Below are 20,785 nucleotides of genomic sequence, written 5' to 3' on the forward strand. Positions count from 1 at the left end.
TGCCATTGACTGGTTGGTGATGGCAAACGAAAATCACTGGGTGGTGTTGTGTGCTATTTGTCTTTTGCGTGTTGATACCAAGGGTTGGTTGGCGGTATCGTAGTAAGCTACTCCGCTGCTACCTTATTACTCGAAATCGGTTTGCTGAGCGAAAGAGACACAAAACTGGCCACGATTGCTGCCAGTACGTTATCTAAGCTATTTAGCTAGGCAGTCATTCAGTCACAGTGCTGGTAGTGCCGCGAAACGAATTCGCAAATTGTCCTCGCCATCGCCATCGTCGTCGTGGTCGCAGTCGTTTTCACTTTGCAGTAGTGAGGCGCATACGTTTGTGTTCGCTTCAAGTATAGCAAGATCTTCGACAGGAGAAAGAAAACCAATGTTAATTGAAAAATTGTGATCTTGTTAAAGCAAAGCAGGCGAGCGGAGGTCATCCTGCATTGTACGGTTCGATTTCATTAAGACCACAGAGCCCGATATGTTAATTCTACACCGGGAAATTATCAGACCGGTGATAGCGAAGAGAAGTGCGATTAAAATATAAGTATTTCGTTTATCGACAGTGACAGATAACAGTCGAATTATGGTGATAGTACAAGATATCAATTTATTTTTTCATTGGCTGCAGCATGAATGACTCTGTCGGTGTGCGTGTCATTAAGCAGTGTGCGTAATAATGTGAGGATGCCATGCAAAATGTGTAAATTAAATATTCTTGAATCAACCACTTTGTTATATCATAATGGTGTAGGAGAGAACTGAAACAAAACTAAATGAGCACCTGCTACAGAAACAGCACCTTTATGCATAAGCATTTAATACAGATTATAGTGTGATGAATGTTTGCTCGCAGTGCAAGATAAAATTAGACAAAACAAGTGTGTACTTTTGCAGTCTTCTTCATATTCCAGCACCCAGAAACACCTGATCTCAGTTCTGAATGGGCCTACGATAGTAACGTGTCGCCATCTTGCATGTATTTGAGTGAATCTCTACTCTTCCAATAGGAATCAACCAGTCTGCTCTTGCATGCTGCTGTCGTCACGAATCTTTTTCGCTAGTGGTTTTTGCATCTGAAAAATACCATTGTTGAAGTGTGAATTCGTGCAAGTGATGGCATAAAACGTGAATAGAGGAAATTACTATCCATCGTGCAGGAAACATGTGAATAAGGTGTTCAAAATGAATGAAAACTACGCGGCTGCTGCGGCCGCACAACAAATGCCATTTGAAAAACTTGTGCGTGTTGGATATTACGAACTGGATAAAACCATCGGGAAAGGGAATTTCGCTGTGGTAAAACTGGCCTCCAATGTGATAACCAACTCGAAGGTAATGATTCATGGAAGACACAATCAGTGCAATGTATAGAAAACTTAATTTTGTCAATTTTCTACCTGAATCGAGTTAGATTTTGACAAGCAGCCATTATTGTACGAAACATCGATTTCGAACGTCGCAACTGATTGCCGAGCGCATACGCACACTGACGTACGGCACCAGTGCTCGTTTCGAACATGACGAACGTCAAAATGTGTTTTGCTCCGACCAAAACAAATGCACACAAACCGTTTTCGAGATGAGGTACTCGATTGCATTCCTGAAGATAACGATTGAAAACATTGGAATGTCGCTTGGGTAATCAGTTGCGATGTCTGAGAAAGAAAAAGTTCTATAAGTTGCTTCGGCCGTAGGCGGAGCTTTTTTCTTTGTTGGATGTAAACAAATTTAGTTTTTTCAAACATTAACAAAAACTGACCAGAGTTCATTTGTTAACAAGTTTTATTTGTTAAATTCAGCAAGTAAAATCCTAAAAAATCGAGTGAAGCACTATACTCTATTGTAATTTGAAGGTTATAATTGTTTGTAATAGTGAGTTTTTGGAAAAGTAAATACTTTCCTATTTAGTAGTATATATGGTCAAATTACTAACGACTTGACCTTCAGTTCAAGTGATCATTTCACTACAAAAAGCAAGTCTATGTAAAGTTGAGTGACACAACAAAGCATGAAGCACATAGTGTAGTCAACTGAAAATAAAATATTAACAAAAACTAAAATTTGTAAAAATCATACATATCGTAAAAATACAAACAGAAATATTATTACTTATTTTCATCTAAATCATTTGATTATAACTCTAGTGTTAGAGTAGGGATTCAATAGCGCAAAATATAAGAATGTGCCATTATTTTAAGCAACTGTGTTCTGATTTTGCTGAGGTCGCGCTCAAATAGCATAAAACAAGTGTTCTCTAGTTGCCTGTTATCCATACTATAGTAGGACAGCCTAGTTTCAAGGAAATGCTAGGTCAGGAAATAATGTGAACGATGTAACTGTACCATGTAGACACCAAAAATACTCGAGGACAGAAAATAGCCCCTGTTGAAAAAGTGTCCATCGGACTGTTTCCTTTGTATGTTTTCTTGCGCTATATGACTTTTATAGGGGAATATCCTCGTTCTCGCTATTTATTGATTCCTGTATCGTGTACCTTGGTGTACAGTTGCAGTACACTGGCAAGTACCATTTATAAGCAAGTTGACATAATTTGCCTTTAGTAGGTGGACATCTACTCAGTCCAGTCGGCATCGGAAATTCGAACATCCTGATGACCTTATACAGTTTTTGTTCATTTTGAACTCGTATGTTCGCCGTTTTACTGAGAAATAAAAAAAAAAGATATGCATAAAAGTGGCTACGTTTGCCTGAATCTTTTTGATGAAATCTCGACTGGCTTTTGTAAATGCAAATGATGTTTCCCAAATGACAAAAATGGATCGTTTCCGTTGATAAATCACGCACTCAATACTCAACTAAATTCAAAAAACACAAACTACAAATTATACAAATCTTATCACAAGCGATGTTTGTATTGATGTCTTTCAATCATTTTGTTTTGTGAAAGTCACAAAGTCGATGTGTTTTGAATTAGGTCCAGAAACATAAAGAGGATATCACATAGTTCACTCGGGTTGAAATTTTCTACCGCAATTTGAAAAAGCACATTTAAACCCTTTTCAAGGTCATGTATAATGATAGCTCAAAGAAAAGTGGAATTAAATTTTCCCTTTTAAGGCAACAATGAGAGGTTTAATGGTTTGTAGAAAACAGCCGAGTACTGTCGATTGTTTAAAAAACTAGAAATCTGGAGTACTTTGTGATAAGGTCGTATATCTAAACGTAAACAAGAAGAGTGAAAGTTTTTTTTATACCTGTAGGAGACTGAACCACAGCGACCATTGGTAGTAGATCTATTGTGGTATACTCTGCCTTAATCTAGGTGCATTCAATTTCGGCGCATAACTATTATTGAGTATCACAATTCGAATGAAGTGTAATATCTGAGAAGGGGTTTCGTTCCATATTTCGGAAGGACTTAGGAATCCTTTACCGAGGATTCGCAGTCTGCGTTGTATCAATACTCTGCATTCGCAAAGTAGGTGTTCAGAGGTTTCATTCTCAAGTCCGCAGAAGCGGCATTTCTCGTCATTGAGTTTGCCCATCTTCTTCAGATGGTACTTGCTCGGACAGTGACAAGTGAGAAGTCCTGTTATCGTACTTAAGTTTTTTTATTGAGCCTAAGTAGCGTCATGGTTTTTGCGTAGTTTGGTTTTATAAATTTTTTTGATTGTCGCACACCAGATACAGCATTCCAATTTTTACTTATGAGCATTCTCTCCCACTCATCTAGTTCTGTTTTTAAAGCTCTTGATGAGACGCCACAGAAGGGTTCTGGTCCTATAAAATTTTTAGAAGAACCTTATCTTGCTAGTGAGTCGGCTTTTTCATTGCCTTCAATTCCGCAGTGTCCTGGTACCCAGTATAGTAAAACCTTTTTTGTGCTCGCTGCCGAAGTGAAAGAATGCATTCCCACACTAGTTTTGATTTGCAAATGGGTGCTATAAGCGCTTTGAGTGCTGCCTGACTGTCGGAGAAGATACAGATATTTGCGTGTCGGTGATTTCTCTTTAGACAGATGTATGCACATTCCATGATTGCGTATATTTCAGCTTGAAAAACTGTTGGCCAGTTTCCCATAGAGATATATTCATTTATTCCTGGCCCGGTGATGCCAGCTCCGGTGGCCTTATTCATTTTTGAACCATCGGTGTAAAAGATTATTGAGCCCTGTCGATCTGCCGGACGTCCTGTTTCCCAAGATTCCCGTTCGGTCTAAATGATTTTATAGGGAGTTTTGAAATTTGGCTTATTTTCCAGCCAGTCTTCGTTTCTCACTATAAATTCGTTTATATGAAAATCTTTCAGTGTTTTTATGTGACCTGTTAGATTTTCGAGTGAGAGTTATATCCCTTGTACTTCACTAGCACAAATCATCGTTTTGTTCAGTTACGTTCAGACATACGACCTTATAACGAAGTACTCCATAAATATGATATCCTCGTTAACCACAGCACAAGTCATTGCTGTAAAGTTCTATGTTGAGAATCAGCTATCAAGAATAAACCTTTGATGATGATTTGTACCTGAATGCTATAAGTATTTATATCACTTAAAATACGCGGCTCCAAAAATGTCACCATCTAGTCGATACAACGTGCAATGGCGCGTTTAAATACTTCAATTGACACATCTGTGTATACAACAAAATGCGCTCAGATTCTGTGGAGTCTAGTGACAGGTCAGAACAACGGATCAATCTCTAGTCGAGCCTACGTATCATCTGAATCGGAGCGTTTTAATAAAATGGAAGAACACGAATATTTATGTCACTTCAACTTAAGGGGGGACCCTACTCTAGAAGGTCGAAAAATCATGAAATTTCATTTTTTTTTGGCTGTCTAGAGTAAAGTGAAGTGTTTGGCTATTTTTGCTATTGATTAAGGTATGTTTGAAGATGTATTTTCCATGTCGTGAATGTAAATATAGTGAGTATTACACTGTTGGCAGCTGGGAACGTGGATGCTCTCTCTAAATCAGTACCTAACTGGTGGTAGGTTTTTCTCGGCTTCTAGTAGACCGATCGGGCTGAAATTTTTTTTCAGTATATAGAAACATGTTATCTATCTTGTTACGTAGCCGTTTTTGAAAATTCCAAAAATTGCCAAAATGGCGGCCATTTTAGTTAAAAATTGTTTTTTTTCATGAAAAATCACTATTAAAAAAATCATAAAACATTGAAAAACTCAGATATCAAAAAACGGCTACGTAACAAGTTAGATAATCCATTTTTACATGTTAAAAAAAAAATTCAGCAAAATCGGTTCAGTAGATACTGAGAAAAACTTACCACCAGTTGAAAAAACATGGTTTCGAGAAAAACACTCCCAATAGCGTAATACTCACTATATTTGCACCCACGGTACACAAAATACATCTTCAAATATACCTTCATCCATAGCCGAAATGCCCGAACACCTCACCTTTCTCTAAACATCCGTAAAAAATATCACGAAAATTCATTATTTTTCAACTTTCCAGAGTAGGGTCCCCCCTTAATATTTTGCATGATATACTTTGCTTTACAAGAGCCAATATTGTTTTACAATTTGACCAAAGACATCATTAAGTTTGCGTGACTTTTTGTTGGCGTAAAATGATCCTTACAAGTAACCTTCGAAGCCGCAAGGTTACAGAGTTCGCTTTGACAGTAGGGTTTACATATTCTCAAGCACCCCATTTTACTCTTTTTTTCACGTTGAATTTTTAACAATAGCTCGGCTTTCTCTTGACTAAAAAAGTCTTTTCATAATAAAACTGGTCAGAGGGACACCTAGTTGAAACCTCCTTAGGAAGTTAAAATTAACGATACTTGGCAGAAGGAACTCGTATAGTAGTGAGCACTGAATAAATGTGTAAAAATTGTACTCACAACCAGCCATGCTCAAACCACTCTCTGCACTGACATATTTGAAACACGGCACGACACTAACTTCGTAGAAACATCTCGAAGCGAATCGTTTTCAAATATACTCACATTGTTGATATTATTCCTTACGTGAGATCAGTGTTTTAACAAAGCTAAAGCCCACGGCTCCGGTGTTTTCCAGAATATGAAATACCGGGGCCAAAATGTAAAAATCACGAAACATCAATATCTCAGAAACCACACAACCGATTTCAATGAAACTGGTTTCAAATGATCGGGCTGTCTCCAGAATTCTTAACTTTCAAATTTCGTTCTGGTTGAACATATGGTTCAAAAGATATGTAAAGAAAAGTTATCCTAAGGTTGTTTAAACTCACTCATTTTTCTCAGAGATGGCTGAACCGATTTTCACAAAATTAGTGTCAAATGAAAGGTCTAGTTGCCCCATAGGTTGCTATTGAATTTCATTGCAATCGGATGGTAACTTTGTCCGTTGTTCACAAAAATCTGAAATCACATAATGAAAATAAACATATTGACTTTCTCCTAACGATCACTGGCAACTTTTTTTTCTCACTCACTTTTCTCAGCGATGGCTGAACCGATTTCAATGAAATTAATTGCAAATGAAAGGTCTAGTTGCCCTATAAGACCGTATTGAATTTTATAGTAATCAGATTTCTAGTTTAGAGGTTATGTATCAAAATGTAAAAATCACGAAACATCAATATCTCAGAAACTGCACAACCGATTTGAACAAAATTGGTTTCAAATGAACGGGCTACCTAAAAAACCCTCAACTTTTGAATTTAATGAAGATTGAACATGTGGTTCAGAAGTTATGAAAAGAAACGTGTTCTGAATACTATTTAATCTCACTCATGTTTCTCAGAGATGGCTGGACAGATTTGCATAAAATCAGTGTCATATGGGAGGTCTTGCTGCCCCATAAGACCCTAATGATTTTTTTTTGCAAACGGATTATTACTTTGCCTGTTATGTTTAAAAATGTGAAATCCAGCTATTGAAAGAAACATATCCCGAAGACTACTTGGACTCACTCACTTTTCTCAGAGATGGTTGACCCGATTTCCACAAAATTAGTGTCAAATGAAAGGTTTAGCTGCCTCATAACACCCTATTGAATTTTGCTGTAATCGGATTGTAACTTCGTCTGTAATGTATCGAAATGTGAAAATCTCGAAACTTCATTATCTTAGAAACTACACAACCGATTTGAACAATATTGATATCAGATGAACGGGCTAGTTAAGGGTTAACTGATGAATTATGATTGAGCACGTGGTTTCAAAGTTTGGCTGCCCTATACGTTACCTTTTCATTTAATTGTAATCAAACTTAAGCAACCGTTATGTATTAAATTGTTAATAAAACAACGAAAGTCTATTATCTCAAGTATTACACGACTTACTTGAACATAACTAGTGTCATACAAACGAGTCATCTCTCAAACTTACAAATAACAAACTTCATATCAATTTGATATGTGGTTCAGAAGTTATGGAAAGTAAAGAAATTAAGAGACTATTCAAAACTAAACCTGCTTTGATCAATATATGTGGCCTCAACATAATTTAAATATGTTATCGTTCTATTTAAACGTTTCTGGTATTGCTGGTGATTGAATTTTTCGAAATTAAGTCAAATTTCAAATTTTCTACTTCAGCTACAACATCAATATTTTAGTACCCAAAGAGTGAATATTCCTTTATTGGATTGCAGCGTTAATATAAATCTATTTTTACAAATAATAAGTTTAAATGAGAAAGGCTGGGTCTGACCGCTAGGTGGATTGATTTAGGTTTTTTATTATTATGTAGAGTAGTAAAGTTACAGTTGAATCAGTTCAATTCAAATCTTTCACCTTTGCCTTCGATTACGGCCCGCAAACGCTGTTAAAAACTATCACAAGCTATACGCTCGATCGGAATTTTATCCCAGATTTTCACCAAACGATTCTTAAAAGTGTTCATAGTCATGTGTTTTACTTCACCCAGCATTTACCCATAAATGCTGAGGTCCAATGGATTTAAATCAGGAGTGGATGCAGCTCATTCAGCGGTGCTAAATTTCCGCCAATTTCCTGTCCTGTCTTGTCCTGTGCACGAATAATTTACTTAAAATAAAATGTGGCAGCTGTTGCTCATTCCAGCAAGATATAAAATCTTCATTTGTTCTCTACCTGAATCCATTGCAATTTACCCCTGAAAAAAGTGAAATACCGCCTTTTCATTTATGAGTGAACTATGAACATTTGTCGCAATCAAAACAAATATGGCTGATTAACAGGGTAGCCCTCTCAATGCAAAAAGAAGGACTCACTTATTTACGAATTATTCTCTTATTTATGTTACTGGTTTACTTATGAAGTTTGACTATATGCTTAATTTTGCAAAAACTCTCAAATTACACCAGTTAGTGAAGTTTATTGAAACTAAAATTCGGTGAACAAAATATTAGTTGACGACTTTGGTAGTATTTTTACGGAAATAGCTCGTCAAACATTTTATTTAGCTGCAAACCAAAAAAAAACACATACACTCATCGGATATCAACAGAGAGGATTAAAATACAGTCCAAAAATCAAAAAATTGTTATCAAGGTGTCGAGTCGCTAATCAGTTTGCGTCCGAATTTAGTGTATAATTGATGAAATACTGTATGTAATCGAATCAGATCTTTTTTATTTGTTCATTCTGCATAAACGTTTTGTTGTTTTTGAATAAATAAGAATGTCATTTCTGGTATACCCCTGGTCCTGTCCTGTACACGAAAATAAATTCAGAAACCACTGATCTTTCAAACAAATTATTTTTCGATGTGATTGCAGTCAAATGTAAAGAAAAAATTTGATGAGTGTATACTCATAATCAGTGTATATTTCAAGCGTAAACTTGAAAGAAGGCGATTGACATACGTGAACAAGAGGTTTTGAATATTTAAAACCAAGAGGTAATGAAGACTTCGATACAAACTATCTAGAAAACAAGGGGTGAACAACATGATTTCGGTAATCAAAACACTGGTCAACACAGGTATGGCCGTAAAGCTCAAACTAGAGGAAAATGAAGGATTTCTAGGGCAGCTATTTTGAGCTTGAGGGCAGCATTTTTTTCGCTTTAGTCGATCCAGCTGACGAACGTTAATTTTTTCTGAACGTCAGAATATCTCGTTTTAAACAAAGCGAATATCCTCTATGACTTTTTTTGCTTAACATAAACAAATCTGATGCATAAAGCAAACTTTGAAGTATTAGGTGCGCAACTTCTCGTTGTTTTTTTAAAGTTTTTTATTTATCAATAAATAGCACCAGCAGTAAGTACCGGTCGACTTTGATATATCTAAATGTTGATGATTTTATTCTGGCATCATATGCACATACTAATTGTGTGAATATGTCTGATTTTTTTCCAAATAATCGTCAGTCGCGGGAATTGTTTTTTTTTTGTGGTTTTATTTCGGTACAGCTCAAGCGTAAAAAAATTGACTGAAATGCTATGTGAATCAACCTGTCGTGAATGGTTTCGTCGCTTTAAATATGTTGAGGGAGCATACTTAAATGACGTAGCATTCATGGTGGGGGGAGGGAGGAATCTTCGTTTTGAGACAAGTTGTGACATAGGGGAGGGAGGAATTGAATTGAAATCGACATAGCATGTTTTGTTTGATTGAGAGGTCGATTTTTTTTAAACAATCGCTCGCATTTCCAACACATAATCTATTTACAAAAACAAAAATAGTTGATTCCGCATTCCTTTTAGTGGTGAAAATTGCAAGATACTCGTCAGTGCGTCTGGAACTGTCTTACAGATCAGACGTGTTTTCGGTTGCTTGTGGACTGGTGTTTGACTGCCTATAGCTTCAAAGTTTGTGTTTTGTCAGTGCGTCTTCTAAAAACTACCTGAAAGTTATTTGACATCAGTCTTTATCAAGACTACCTACTTTTGAGTTTAACATTTGTTTTTAACTTTTTTCGTATCACCTGAAATGACAGGGCGAAAAAAGAAACCGCGCATCACTACGAGGAGAAAAAAAGCATATTCTCTCGGACAATTCGAGTGTCTGCAACGAAAACCTTTTTGATATTTTGGCCTGAGCAAGAAGCCGATAAGATGGAAGTTGGGCCGATACAAATATCATTTTTATTTTATGTCACCCCCCCCCCCTTAAAAATGTTACAAATTGGAAGGGGAAGAAAAAAATGCTTAATTTAGCAACAAACAACTACAGTGACAGTGAAGGTGTCGTCAAGAGGCAAGCCAAATGATTAATAATGATAATAATGAGGTATTTTTCTACACACTTTTGCATACAAGTTACAAACGCCTTAACTTGCACACACTTTTTTATGAAAGCTATTCCTTTTTTTTTCTTCTCAGTGCTATTTATTTTTTGCCCTGCCCTTAGCTAACTTTGATAACCGTGGACATAAAAACTTCTCAAAATTTGTATCAGCCTTATTACTAATGAAACTATACAAAATGTCAATTCTTTTAAAAAGGAGAAAATTCCGCCTATTGTGGTAACTATTTCTTCTGAATTTAATATTTTTGAAAAGGAACTTTAAACGTTTATTTCTTACGTTAAAGTTACCTATCAAATTGGCCGTAAAGGCGAATATTGCTTATTATCCGACTCAATATAGAGTCGTGATCGTCTTGTTCAGTATTCAACTGACAAGATGTACACATTTTTTACCTACGACCCAAAGAACACCAAGCCGTTCATGGTTGTCTTGAAAGGTCTCACCAACGATCAAACCGTTGATGAGATCAAAACTACTTTGATAGAATTACTTGGCATAGCCCCTACCCGAGTAGTTCTTATGAAACAAAAATCACGAGGTGAAAACAGTCAGAGAACTGGAGTTTCCCTTGTAAACTATTTAATTCATTTTAACCGCAGTGAGGTTAACAACTTAATTTTTTTTTGGAAAAGCATGCTTTATATAATGTGCGTAAAAAATGGGAAATTTATAGGCATGGGAATAGCATATCACCCAATGTCGTACTTGCCAAAAATATGGCCATGGATCTAATTTCTGTAACATGGACCAAAAATGCTTTTAATGTGGAAACTCTCATAAAAAGGACCCATGTCCTGTGAAAGAGAGTAAAAATTTTCGGTGCGCTAATTGTAACGGCAACCATATGTCAAATTTTTGCGAATGCCCTGTTCGTTTAGCCATTGTTAAAACAGGGTAAACAAAATTCAATTTCCCTATCAAAACAAAATTCTAAAAGCGTACCAGTGGTACCGCCCAATTTTCCTACTCCTTTGCATACCCGATTAACGTATGCACAGGTGACAGGTAGTTCGAACATTATTCCACCTAATGCAGGTAGTTCGAAGATGACCGTTAATGTGAGGGGTAAATAAAAGACGGTAGAGAATAAAAATATATTGATTGTTCCAGCTATTTTTGCTACCGAAAATATTCTTCTAATGTCAACTGCCTGAGGCCTATTACGGCAGGTAAGCTTTCTTTTCTGCAACAGGCAATGTTCGATCTAATGAACGCCATGTTGCAGGCAAATTTCATGTTTGAAGCAATTTAAATTGGAACAAATTTTACACTGAAAATTGTTTCGAATTTAATATTTAACAATGATCGCAAATAATTCAATCGAAATTTAAAATTGGAATGCTCGTTCATTGAAAACCAATCAGAATGAGGATTTTATTTTTTAACAGTAAATAATGTGCACATTGCAACTATTACTGAAACTTTTTTGAAGCCTGGCATTAAATTGGAGTTGCAATTGTTATCAATCGCCGAATCAAACATCGTGCTCTTCCCCATCTTCAGACGAAAGTTATTAAATGACAAGAAATTTTTTTATGGTGGATATACCTCTTAATTACAAAATTGATGGTGATACTGAAAAATTGATGGTTGAGAATCCATGATAAACGCAGAAACAGCTTGCTTCGGTATCAGAAGTCGCTCGGCAAATCATTTCAAAGCGATTGCACGCTTTCGAATTATTCAAAAACAAGGAACTTGGGTTCACTATGATGGTTTTTCTAGGACGCGCTATACATTTTTACTATTGGTTTACGGCGAGAACAGAACTTTATTGTTGAAAAAAAAAGGCTAGCTTTAATCTTGGCTTAACAAGATGGGAGCAAGACTTTGCGTCATTTGGCAACGTGAAGCCAAGCATCGTCATGCTGAAGAATTTCTTTACAAGGTGTTCTTTGGCTATGTAAGGCCGAGCGTTGTCATGCTGCAGAATCAACTTTTTGCAAAATGCTCGGCTCAATCGCATCAATCTGATTAGGGGTTCAATTTATTAAAATTATGAATGCATCTAATCTAGGGGAAAGAAAAAGCTATCGTTAAAACTACTTGTTGATTACTCAATCAGTGAGGTTTAAATAAAAATTATATTAAGTTAGAAAGCTTACATTACTTTATCGTATTCAAATCACTCACAGAACACCCAAGGCTTTAAAAAGCACTAAAAACGCTAAATTATCTCTGTATGTTTTTGCTTAGGCGGTGAAAATATACGAATTATTTCTTTTAAACTTGATGAAGAATTTGAGCGATTCCCAAACTTCATAGATAACAGATTGACTAACTTCTCGTGCAAAACACGATTGAGATTGCATCTCTTAAGCTTCATATTTGTTGAGCAATGGAATACTTGGAAGCCGAGTTCACTGTACACGATAATAAGCTATATCAACGAATTTTTCAGATCGACTTGAACTGTCCTACAGTACGGTCGCATTTTACCAACAGCTCGAGGCTAAGTCTTAGACTACCGAGAGATATTGAAATTTGTTTTTCGCTTTCAACAGGCAATCTTCTTGAAAGACTACCTGTTGAAACGCAAAGTAATAAATTTGTTTTTAACGTTAACGAGTGTTTAGTGAGTAAATTTGGTTTGAGATATTTCTACTTAAATTCTATAGTGAAGTGAAAGTGTAGTGAAGTTTTCCAGTTATGCCTGGAAAAAATAAAAAAGCCCGCTTTGATGCGGCTTCAAGGAAACGTGAGGCATCTCCTCCAAGTGACACTGAAATTTCGACTAACAGGTATGATATTCTTTCTTCCGTTGGGGATCAAGAAATTCAAACTTCTCATACTGAGCATAAAGCCGTTATGAAGAAGGTTAAAGTTTCACCTATTGTGGTATATGTAGCAAATTTGAAAGCATTTCGATCAGAGCTTTCATCGTTTTTGTCGAAAGTGAAAGTTAATTTTCAAATTGGCCGCCAAGGCGAAATTCGTATTTTGGCCGAATCTCTTGATGGCCATAAACATCTTTTACAGTATTTGACTGAAAAGATGTATAAATTTTATTCTTTTGATGCCAAAAACGAGAGACCGTTTAAGGCTGTTTTGAAAGGTCTTTCAAATGACCAAACTATTGAGGAAATTAAAGAATGTTTGTCAGAATCACTTGGTTTTGCTCCCAACCAAGTAATTTTGATGAAACGAAAGGCAAATGCCAAAATTAATCAAACTGGAATAAACCAGGAAAATTACTTAGTACATTTTGATCGTACCAAAGTAAATAATTTGAAATGTTTGGAAAAAGCACGTGTTTTATTTAACGTGCGAATAAAGTGGGAAAATTTTAAGAGACATGGAGAAATCCATAATCTTACTCAATGTCAGAATTGTCAAGCCTATGGTCATGGAACTCGAAACTGCCATATGGTAGCAAAATGCATGATTTGTGGTGACACTGGTCACACGAAAGATATCTGCCCCGTGAAAGAGACCACTAATAGTTTCAAATGTGTAAATTGTGGGGGAAATCACAAATCTAATTTCTTTAATTGTCCTGTAAGGTCAAAAATTATTGCTTCCAGACAACGTAGGAATTCTAAGCAACCTGTTGTCGTCAATGTGGGTATACAAAAGACTTTCAATACTGTTCAGGCATCACCGGCACTTTCATTAGCAGGTGTGCTTGTAGGTAATAATTTAAATTCAGATAACAAATTTCAGACAAAAAATCCTATTCAGGCAACACCAGGCTGTTATGAAATTGAAAATTACATGGATCATAGGTTTGATAGAATTGATGTTGCCGGTGGTGGAGTTGCAATAGTTATCCACCGTCGAATAAAACATCGTGTTTTACCCCATCTTGAAACCAAAGTTATCGAGAGCTTGGGAATTGAAATTGAAACAAGTATTGGCATTTTATTTATAGCCGCAGTGTATTTGCCTTTTCAATGCACTGGTGAGCGAAAAAAAATATTTCAAGGGAGATTTGCACAAACTCACAAGACATAAATCTAGATTTTTAATCATCGGTGATTTTAATGCGAAACATTGATCTTGGAATAATGCTTAAAGCAATTTCAATGTAAAAATATTGTTTAATGATTGCTCGGCTGGATTTTATTCAGTTTTATTTCCAAATGGTCCTACATGTTATTCTTCTATTAGGAATCCATCTACAATTGATTTGGTACTTACAAATCAAAGTCATTCATGCAGTGATTTATTAACTCATGCTGACTTTGATTCTGATTATCTTCCCATAACATTTTCTATTTCCCATGAAACTATTTTAAATCCCGCTAGATCTGTGTTAAATTATCACAAGACTAATTGGGACAGATATCGCTCTACGATCGAAGAAAATTAATTAAATTAAATAATTAGATAATTTCAGTAGCTTAATTCTCAATGCCCGGAATTTATCAGTTCCTAAGGCTCGAGTGAAATTCAATGCACCAATTATTAACAGCGAACTTCAACTTCTTATACGTTTGAAGAACATACGGAGATGTCAATACCAAAGATCTCGTGATCCTGCTTTGAAAATTATTTTTCAAGAATTACAAAAGGAAATTAAACATAGATTCACTCTCTTGCGAAATGAGAATCTCATGAGAGAAGTTGAACAACTAAAACCTTATTCAAAAGCTTTCTGGTTCTTAAGAAACCTTCGAAGCCCATTCCAGTCCTTAAAGATGGTGATTGCATTTTTCTAACGAATGAACAAAAATCTCAAAAACTTGCTCAGCAGTTTGAGAGCGTTCATAACTCCAATTTGAACGTAGTAAGTCCTATTGAAAATTAAGTAAACCAAAAGTATGATCAGATCACCACCCAGGAATTTCTTTCTGAAGAGGTATTGGAAACAAACTTGAATGAGGTTCTCAAAAAATTCAAAAACATGAAAGCACCAGGAGATGATGGGATTTTCTATATCCTTATTAAAAGACTTCCCGAAAACTCTTTAAATTTCTTGGTAAAATTTCTTAACAGATGCTTTGCACTAGCACATTTTCCTACGAAGTGGAAAAATGCCAAAGTCACTCCAATTTTAAAACCCGAAAAGAATCCAGCTGAGGCATCAAGTTATCGACCAATTAGTTTACTTTCCTCTATTAGCAAACTTTTTGAAAGAATAATTCTCAATAGAATGATAACACATATTAATGAGAACTCAATTTTTGCAAATGAGCAGTTTGGTTTTCGCCATGGGCATTCCACTACTCATCAGTTACTTAGAGTAACAAATATGATTCGAACGAATAAATCTGAAGGCTATTCGACTGGAGCTGCGCTTCTAGATATAGAAAAGGCATTCGACAGTGTTTGGCATAAAGGTATAATAGCTAAAATGTCAAATTTCAGTTTTCCGCTTTACCTTACAAAAATGATACAAAGTTATTTAACTGACCGCACTCTTCAGGTTAACTATCTAAATGGTAAATCTAATAGATTGCCTGTTAGAGCTGGTGTGCCTCAGGGGAGTATCTTGGGCCCAATCTTATATAACATTTTTACTTCTGATCTTCCTGATTTACCACCAGGTTGTGAGAAATCTCTGTTTTGTGACGATACAAGCATTTCCGCAAAAGGAAAAAGCCTTCGTGTTATATGCAGTCGGCTACAAAAAAGTTTAGATATATTTTCTTCATACTTGCAGAAATGGAAGATTTCCCCTAATGCTTCTAAAACACAGTTAATTATTTGTCCTCATAAGCCAAGAGTTTCATTTCTCAAACCCACCCATAACCACGTTATTAAGATGAACGGTGTGATCTTAAATTGGTCTGATCAAGTTAAATACTTAGGGCTAATTTATGATAAGAATCTTACTTTCAAGGAGCACATTGAAAATATCCAGTCAAAGTGCAATAAGTATATCAAATGTTTGTATCCCCTCATCAACAGGAATTCTAGACTTTGTCTCAAGAATAAACTGTTAATTTACAAACAAATTTTTAGGCCAGCAATGTTATATGCAATTCCCATCTGGACAAGTTGTTGTACAACCAGGAAGAAGACACTTCAAAGGATTCAGAATAAACTTTTGAAAATGATTTTGAAGCGTCCTCCCTGGTTTAGCACGAACGAGCTACATAGGCTCACTAATGTAGAAACATTAGAAAATATGTCAAGCCAAATTATCAACAAATCCGACAAAAATCGTTGCAATCCTCAATTGCAACGATTAGCTCACTTTATTGTCAGTAAGATAGTTTTAAGTTTTGTTTTATTCCTTTTTTTTCCTTGACAAGTAGGTTTAATAATTTTCCTACAATTACATTAACTTAACTGCGAAAGCTAATAACATTCAATAATATAAAAAAGCGTACAAATACAAATATATAATAGTGTTGAAATGCCACCATTTGTGGCAGAACACACAATACTAATTCTGAATAGATATTAGTACATAAATAAATCATTACAAACATTCCCCCCCTATCAAAAAAAAATTAAATAATAAAAATTCAACGAATTGTATTAATAGAGTAGATTGGTTGGTTTTGGGAAAAGTTTTATGACCTATCTTCAGAATAATTTCGTTTGAATTACTCACTGCAAAAAAACCAGTTCCGGTATTCTTTCGAGTCATTGCAGGATAAATGAAATAAAAACTGAAAGCGCCTATCACACTAATAGCAATACCTGTTCATCGATGCGTGTGCATGAGAGTAAAATCTAATCTGCGATTGACTGTTTTAATTAGTGTGTCTGCACGGTATCTAATCTAGCGTCTTTCTATCTTGCCTTTTCATGTCCGGCTTGCTGCCTTTGGGCCGATAACCGACGATGCACCGTAGGTTGCAATTAAAATAATCGATAAAACATGTCTCGACGAGGAGAACCTGGCGAAAACATTTCGCGAAATTTCAATACTGAAGGTGTTACATCATCCGCACATTACACGATTATACGAGGTCATGGAATCACGCAACAAAATCTATCTGGTAACGGAGCACGCCGCACGGGGTGAGATATTCGATCACCTGGTTGCGAATGGCCGCATGAAGGAGGAAGAGGCGGCGCGGATTTTCTCGCAAATAATCTCCGCAGTGGATTATTGTCACTGCAAAGGCATCGTACATCGCGATCTGAAAGCGGAAAATGTTCTGCTGGACAACGAGATGAACGTTAAATTAGCCGACTTTGGCTTCAGCAATACATTTACCGAAGGCACTCCCTTGCGGACCTGGTGCGGGTCGCCACCGTATGCAGCCCCGGAGGTTTTTCAAGGAGTGGAGTATGACGGTCCCCGGTCGGACATATGGAGCCTTGGAGTAGTTCTGTATGTGCTAGTATGCGGTGCACTTCCGTTCGATGGTGCTACTCTTCACGATTTGCGAAGCGTCGTTGTAGCTGGCAAGTTTAGAATTCCATTTTTTATGTCGCAAGAATGTGAGCACCTGATAAGGCACATGCTGGTTGTCGAGCCAGAAAAACGGTACACGCTAAAACAGATTGCGCATCACAAATGGTTGGAAATGTACAACACTATTCCTATACTTGAAACTGGCTCGTATCAGCAAACCGAAAGCGCAAATTTGGACACAATCGTTATGACTCATATGCTGCAGCTTCCTGGTCTTACTGCCGACATGATCGCACAGTCAGTCCATGAGAATCGCTTTGATCATATTTATGCAATTTATTATCTCCTTGTAGATAAACTGAAGCAAAAGCGAAAAGAAAAAAGCCGGTTGCAGCATCACGCTAGTTTAGCGTATTCGCGGTCGCGTAAGACTAGTATCACAACCGGTGTTGTAGATCGAACCGAAGTAATTAAGAATGATTCTCTGGAGCGGCTCAGTCCACTGACTAGTACCGGTTCTCCGATTCTCAATATGTCCGCTGGAATTGCAGCAACAGATGAGCTGGAAAAGTATGAACTTGACTCTGCAAACATCGCAAGAACACCTGAGTCTACGGATCATCTGTTCCCGCCTACTTGTGCAAACACTTCGGCCAACACACGACGGCACACTGTTGGCCCAGGGGATGTTGCTCACGAACAAGCGTTGGCCAATCCAAACGCACCGATCAATTTCAAAGTTGGACCAGCGGAACTGCAACCTCCAACCCAAAACGTTCCCATCAATATTCCGATGCTACAAAATCAACCAGTTCATAATCTCACTATCAAGGATCAGCATCTGTTGAAACCACCCACCGTCATGGGTGCAAGTAAGTTTCACTCGTTGACCTAACTAATTTGAAATGGTTTTTAGTATGTACTTAAATTTTTTATTCAGGTGCATTCGGCAGACGGGCTTCTGATGGAGGCGCTAATTTACACATTTACTACCCAACGTCAGGCAACTTTAATGATCAACCGGCGAGCGGTGAAGTGATGTACGGCAATCAGGCAGCACATGTCATGATTCCAACGGGTGATCACCCGATGCCCGCGGTCCCCGGGACCGAAGTACCGGATGATTCCAGTGATGAAATACAAAGGTAACACTAAAGTTAGAAAATATCACTCATTGGAGGCTTATCCGATCTCAATAGATACAGATAGTATGTGGCAATTGACGGATCGAATTCGATTCCATTGGGTGCTTTGCACCTATTAGTCATCAGATTTCAACTTAAAAAAACATTTTCCATCATTTTAAGATTTACATCTTTTTCGACGTTTTTGCTCAGCTTAGCGTAACCAGTGGTTTCCAACCAGGAGGGCCGCGGCCGGCAAAGTAGCCGCGAAGGCCTTGGTTAATTTGATAGATGAAAAGGTTTCATTTTAGATACCTCAGTGACAGCGGCTGATTAGAAATGCTTACCTTACCTTACCAATCAGACGAGAGCCGTGGAGGCTCGTGGTGTATCAAGAAATTGTCGTCATGTTGCAAAGTTTCTGAGCTGTGGTTCGCTAGTTTGCCAAGCGTCTCATCACCCGTAAATCTCCTTTGATCCGGTCGAGCCATCGTGCACACTGCGCCCCTCTATTTTTGGTGCCGGCAGGGTTGCTAAAGAAGAGTGATTTAACAGGGTTGTCGTCCGGTACCTATACGACGTGACCGGCCCACCGCAACCTATTAACTTTCGCCAGGTGTGCAATGGGGTTCTCTCCAAGCAGCGCGTGCAGTTCGTGGCTCACGCGCCGTTGCTCCGCGAGAAGCGTTGTTGTCTCGATTCCGTAGAGGACTACCGGTCTTATCAGGGTCTTGTAGAACGTCAACTTCGTTCGTCTTCGCACTCGACTCGATCGAAGTGTCTTCCGAAGTGAAAAGTCGGCACGATTTCAAGCCTGGATGCGTTTCTGGATCTGTTTGCCGGTGTTATTGTAGGCGGTCATCAGTGACCCCAAATACACGAGCTCATCGTCGTCCACAAAGACTTGAGTTGGAAGGGTGATGTTGTTCTGTGACGCATTTATTCGTCGTTTCCAATTCGTCCGGCATAGGCTTTCAGTCGGACGTAAGTTTCATCCGCCGTCGCAAAATCACGTGTTAGAATGTCGAAGTCATCCGTGAAGCCCTCGTGTCGATGCCCGCCCTCCGGATCTCACCCTCAAGGGCGACGTTAAACAGGCAACAGAAAAGTCCACGACCTTGTCTTAACCCTCTATTAGATTCAAAGGGGCTCGAGAGTATCCCCGAAACACGCACGTAGCACATCATTTGCGCCTTGACCTTTCGAGTCAGTTTATCCAGAAATCCATTGTCGTGCATGATCTGCCATGGCTGTTCTCGATAGACTGTATCATAGGGCGCCGTGAAGTCGATAAAAATGTGATGTGTGGACACGTTGTACTCGTGACATTTCTGTAAGATCTGTCGAATTGAGAAGATTTGGTCCGTGGTGGCACGGGCTCCCATGAAGCCCGCTTGGTACTGGCCCACGAACCTCCTGGTTAATGGTGATAAACAATGGAACAAGATCTGTTAGAATATATTCTAAGCTGCATTGATGCAGGTATCGCTGCTATTCAGGTGTCTATAGAAGTACACTAAAGTCGCTTTTTACACGGGGGATTTTACAGGATACGTAAATTGCGGAATCCGCGTAAAAAAACGCGCATATTCCGGAATCCTGGTAAAAAAACCGTGTAAATTCCGGAATCCGCGTTAAAAAAAACCGCGTAAATTCCGGAATACGCGTAAAAAACCGCGTAAAAAGCGACCTTAGTGTACTCCTTCCACCTGTAGACCACCTCGCTGGCATCCGTTAGAAGGTACTCCTCCACGTCGTTGCACATGTTGGCTAACGGCACATAGCCTCTGCGAAACTGGTTTACCTTCGCATAGAACTTCCGCGTATCACTGGCACGCTATAGCTGCTCCAGATTAATCAGAGATGCACGAAAAGCTTTTTATAATTGATACCGGTTTACACCGACAGTAATTATGAATACTGTTGGGACTACACACAATACACAATAAAGCACAAATCTATTTAACATCCTGATTCAAGATCGATTTATACCAACAGGCAATATAGTGCTATGGGAGTCACGTACAGGTTTGTGTGATGCATCTCAGTGAAATTCAAATTTTGTGGATCCCATTCAAACCAGAAAACCATACAAAAGCTGTTGGAGCCACGCACAAATTTGTGTGGTTTGTCTAGTAAATATCAGAAGTTTATCAAATTCTACGTTTCGAATCCGGCTCGAACCAATCGTAAAGATGCTGTTGGGGCCAGACCGACGTGTGCGTGGTTTATATCGAAAAATACACT

The 20,785-nt window shown here is 37.7% G+C and overlaps 1 protein-coding gene across 2 annotated transcripts in view; it reads left to right on the forward strand.

Moving 5' to 3' along the window:
* The first annotated feature begins 939 nt into the window (after positions 1 to 939).
* The window catches only part of LOC129722550 (uncharacterized), a 39,000-nt gene continuing 19,154 nt past the window's right edge, over positions 940 to 20,785 (forward strand). For both annotated transcript variants that reach the window (XM_055676065.1, XM_055676066.1), the window contains exons 1-3: positions 940 to 1,332; positions 16,906 to 18,286; positions 18,355 to 18,559. In XM_055676065.1, the coding sequence (XP_055532040.1) occupies positions 1,183 to 1,332; positions 16,906 to 18,286; positions 18,355 to 18,559 (1,736 nt within the window). In that variant the 5' untranslated portion in view covers positions 940 to 1,182. The remainder of the gene's footprint in view (positions 1,333 to 16,905; positions 18,287 to 18,354; positions 18,560 to 20,785) is intronic.

Source organism: Wyeomyia smithii, chromosome 2, assembly GCF_029784165.1.
Source record: "Wyeomyia smithii strain HCP4-BCI-WySm-NY-G18 chromosome 2, ASM2978416v1, whole genome shotgun sequence".
NCBI lineage: Eukaryota > Metazoa > Arthropoda > Insecta > Diptera > Culicidae > Wyeomyia > Wyeomyia smithii.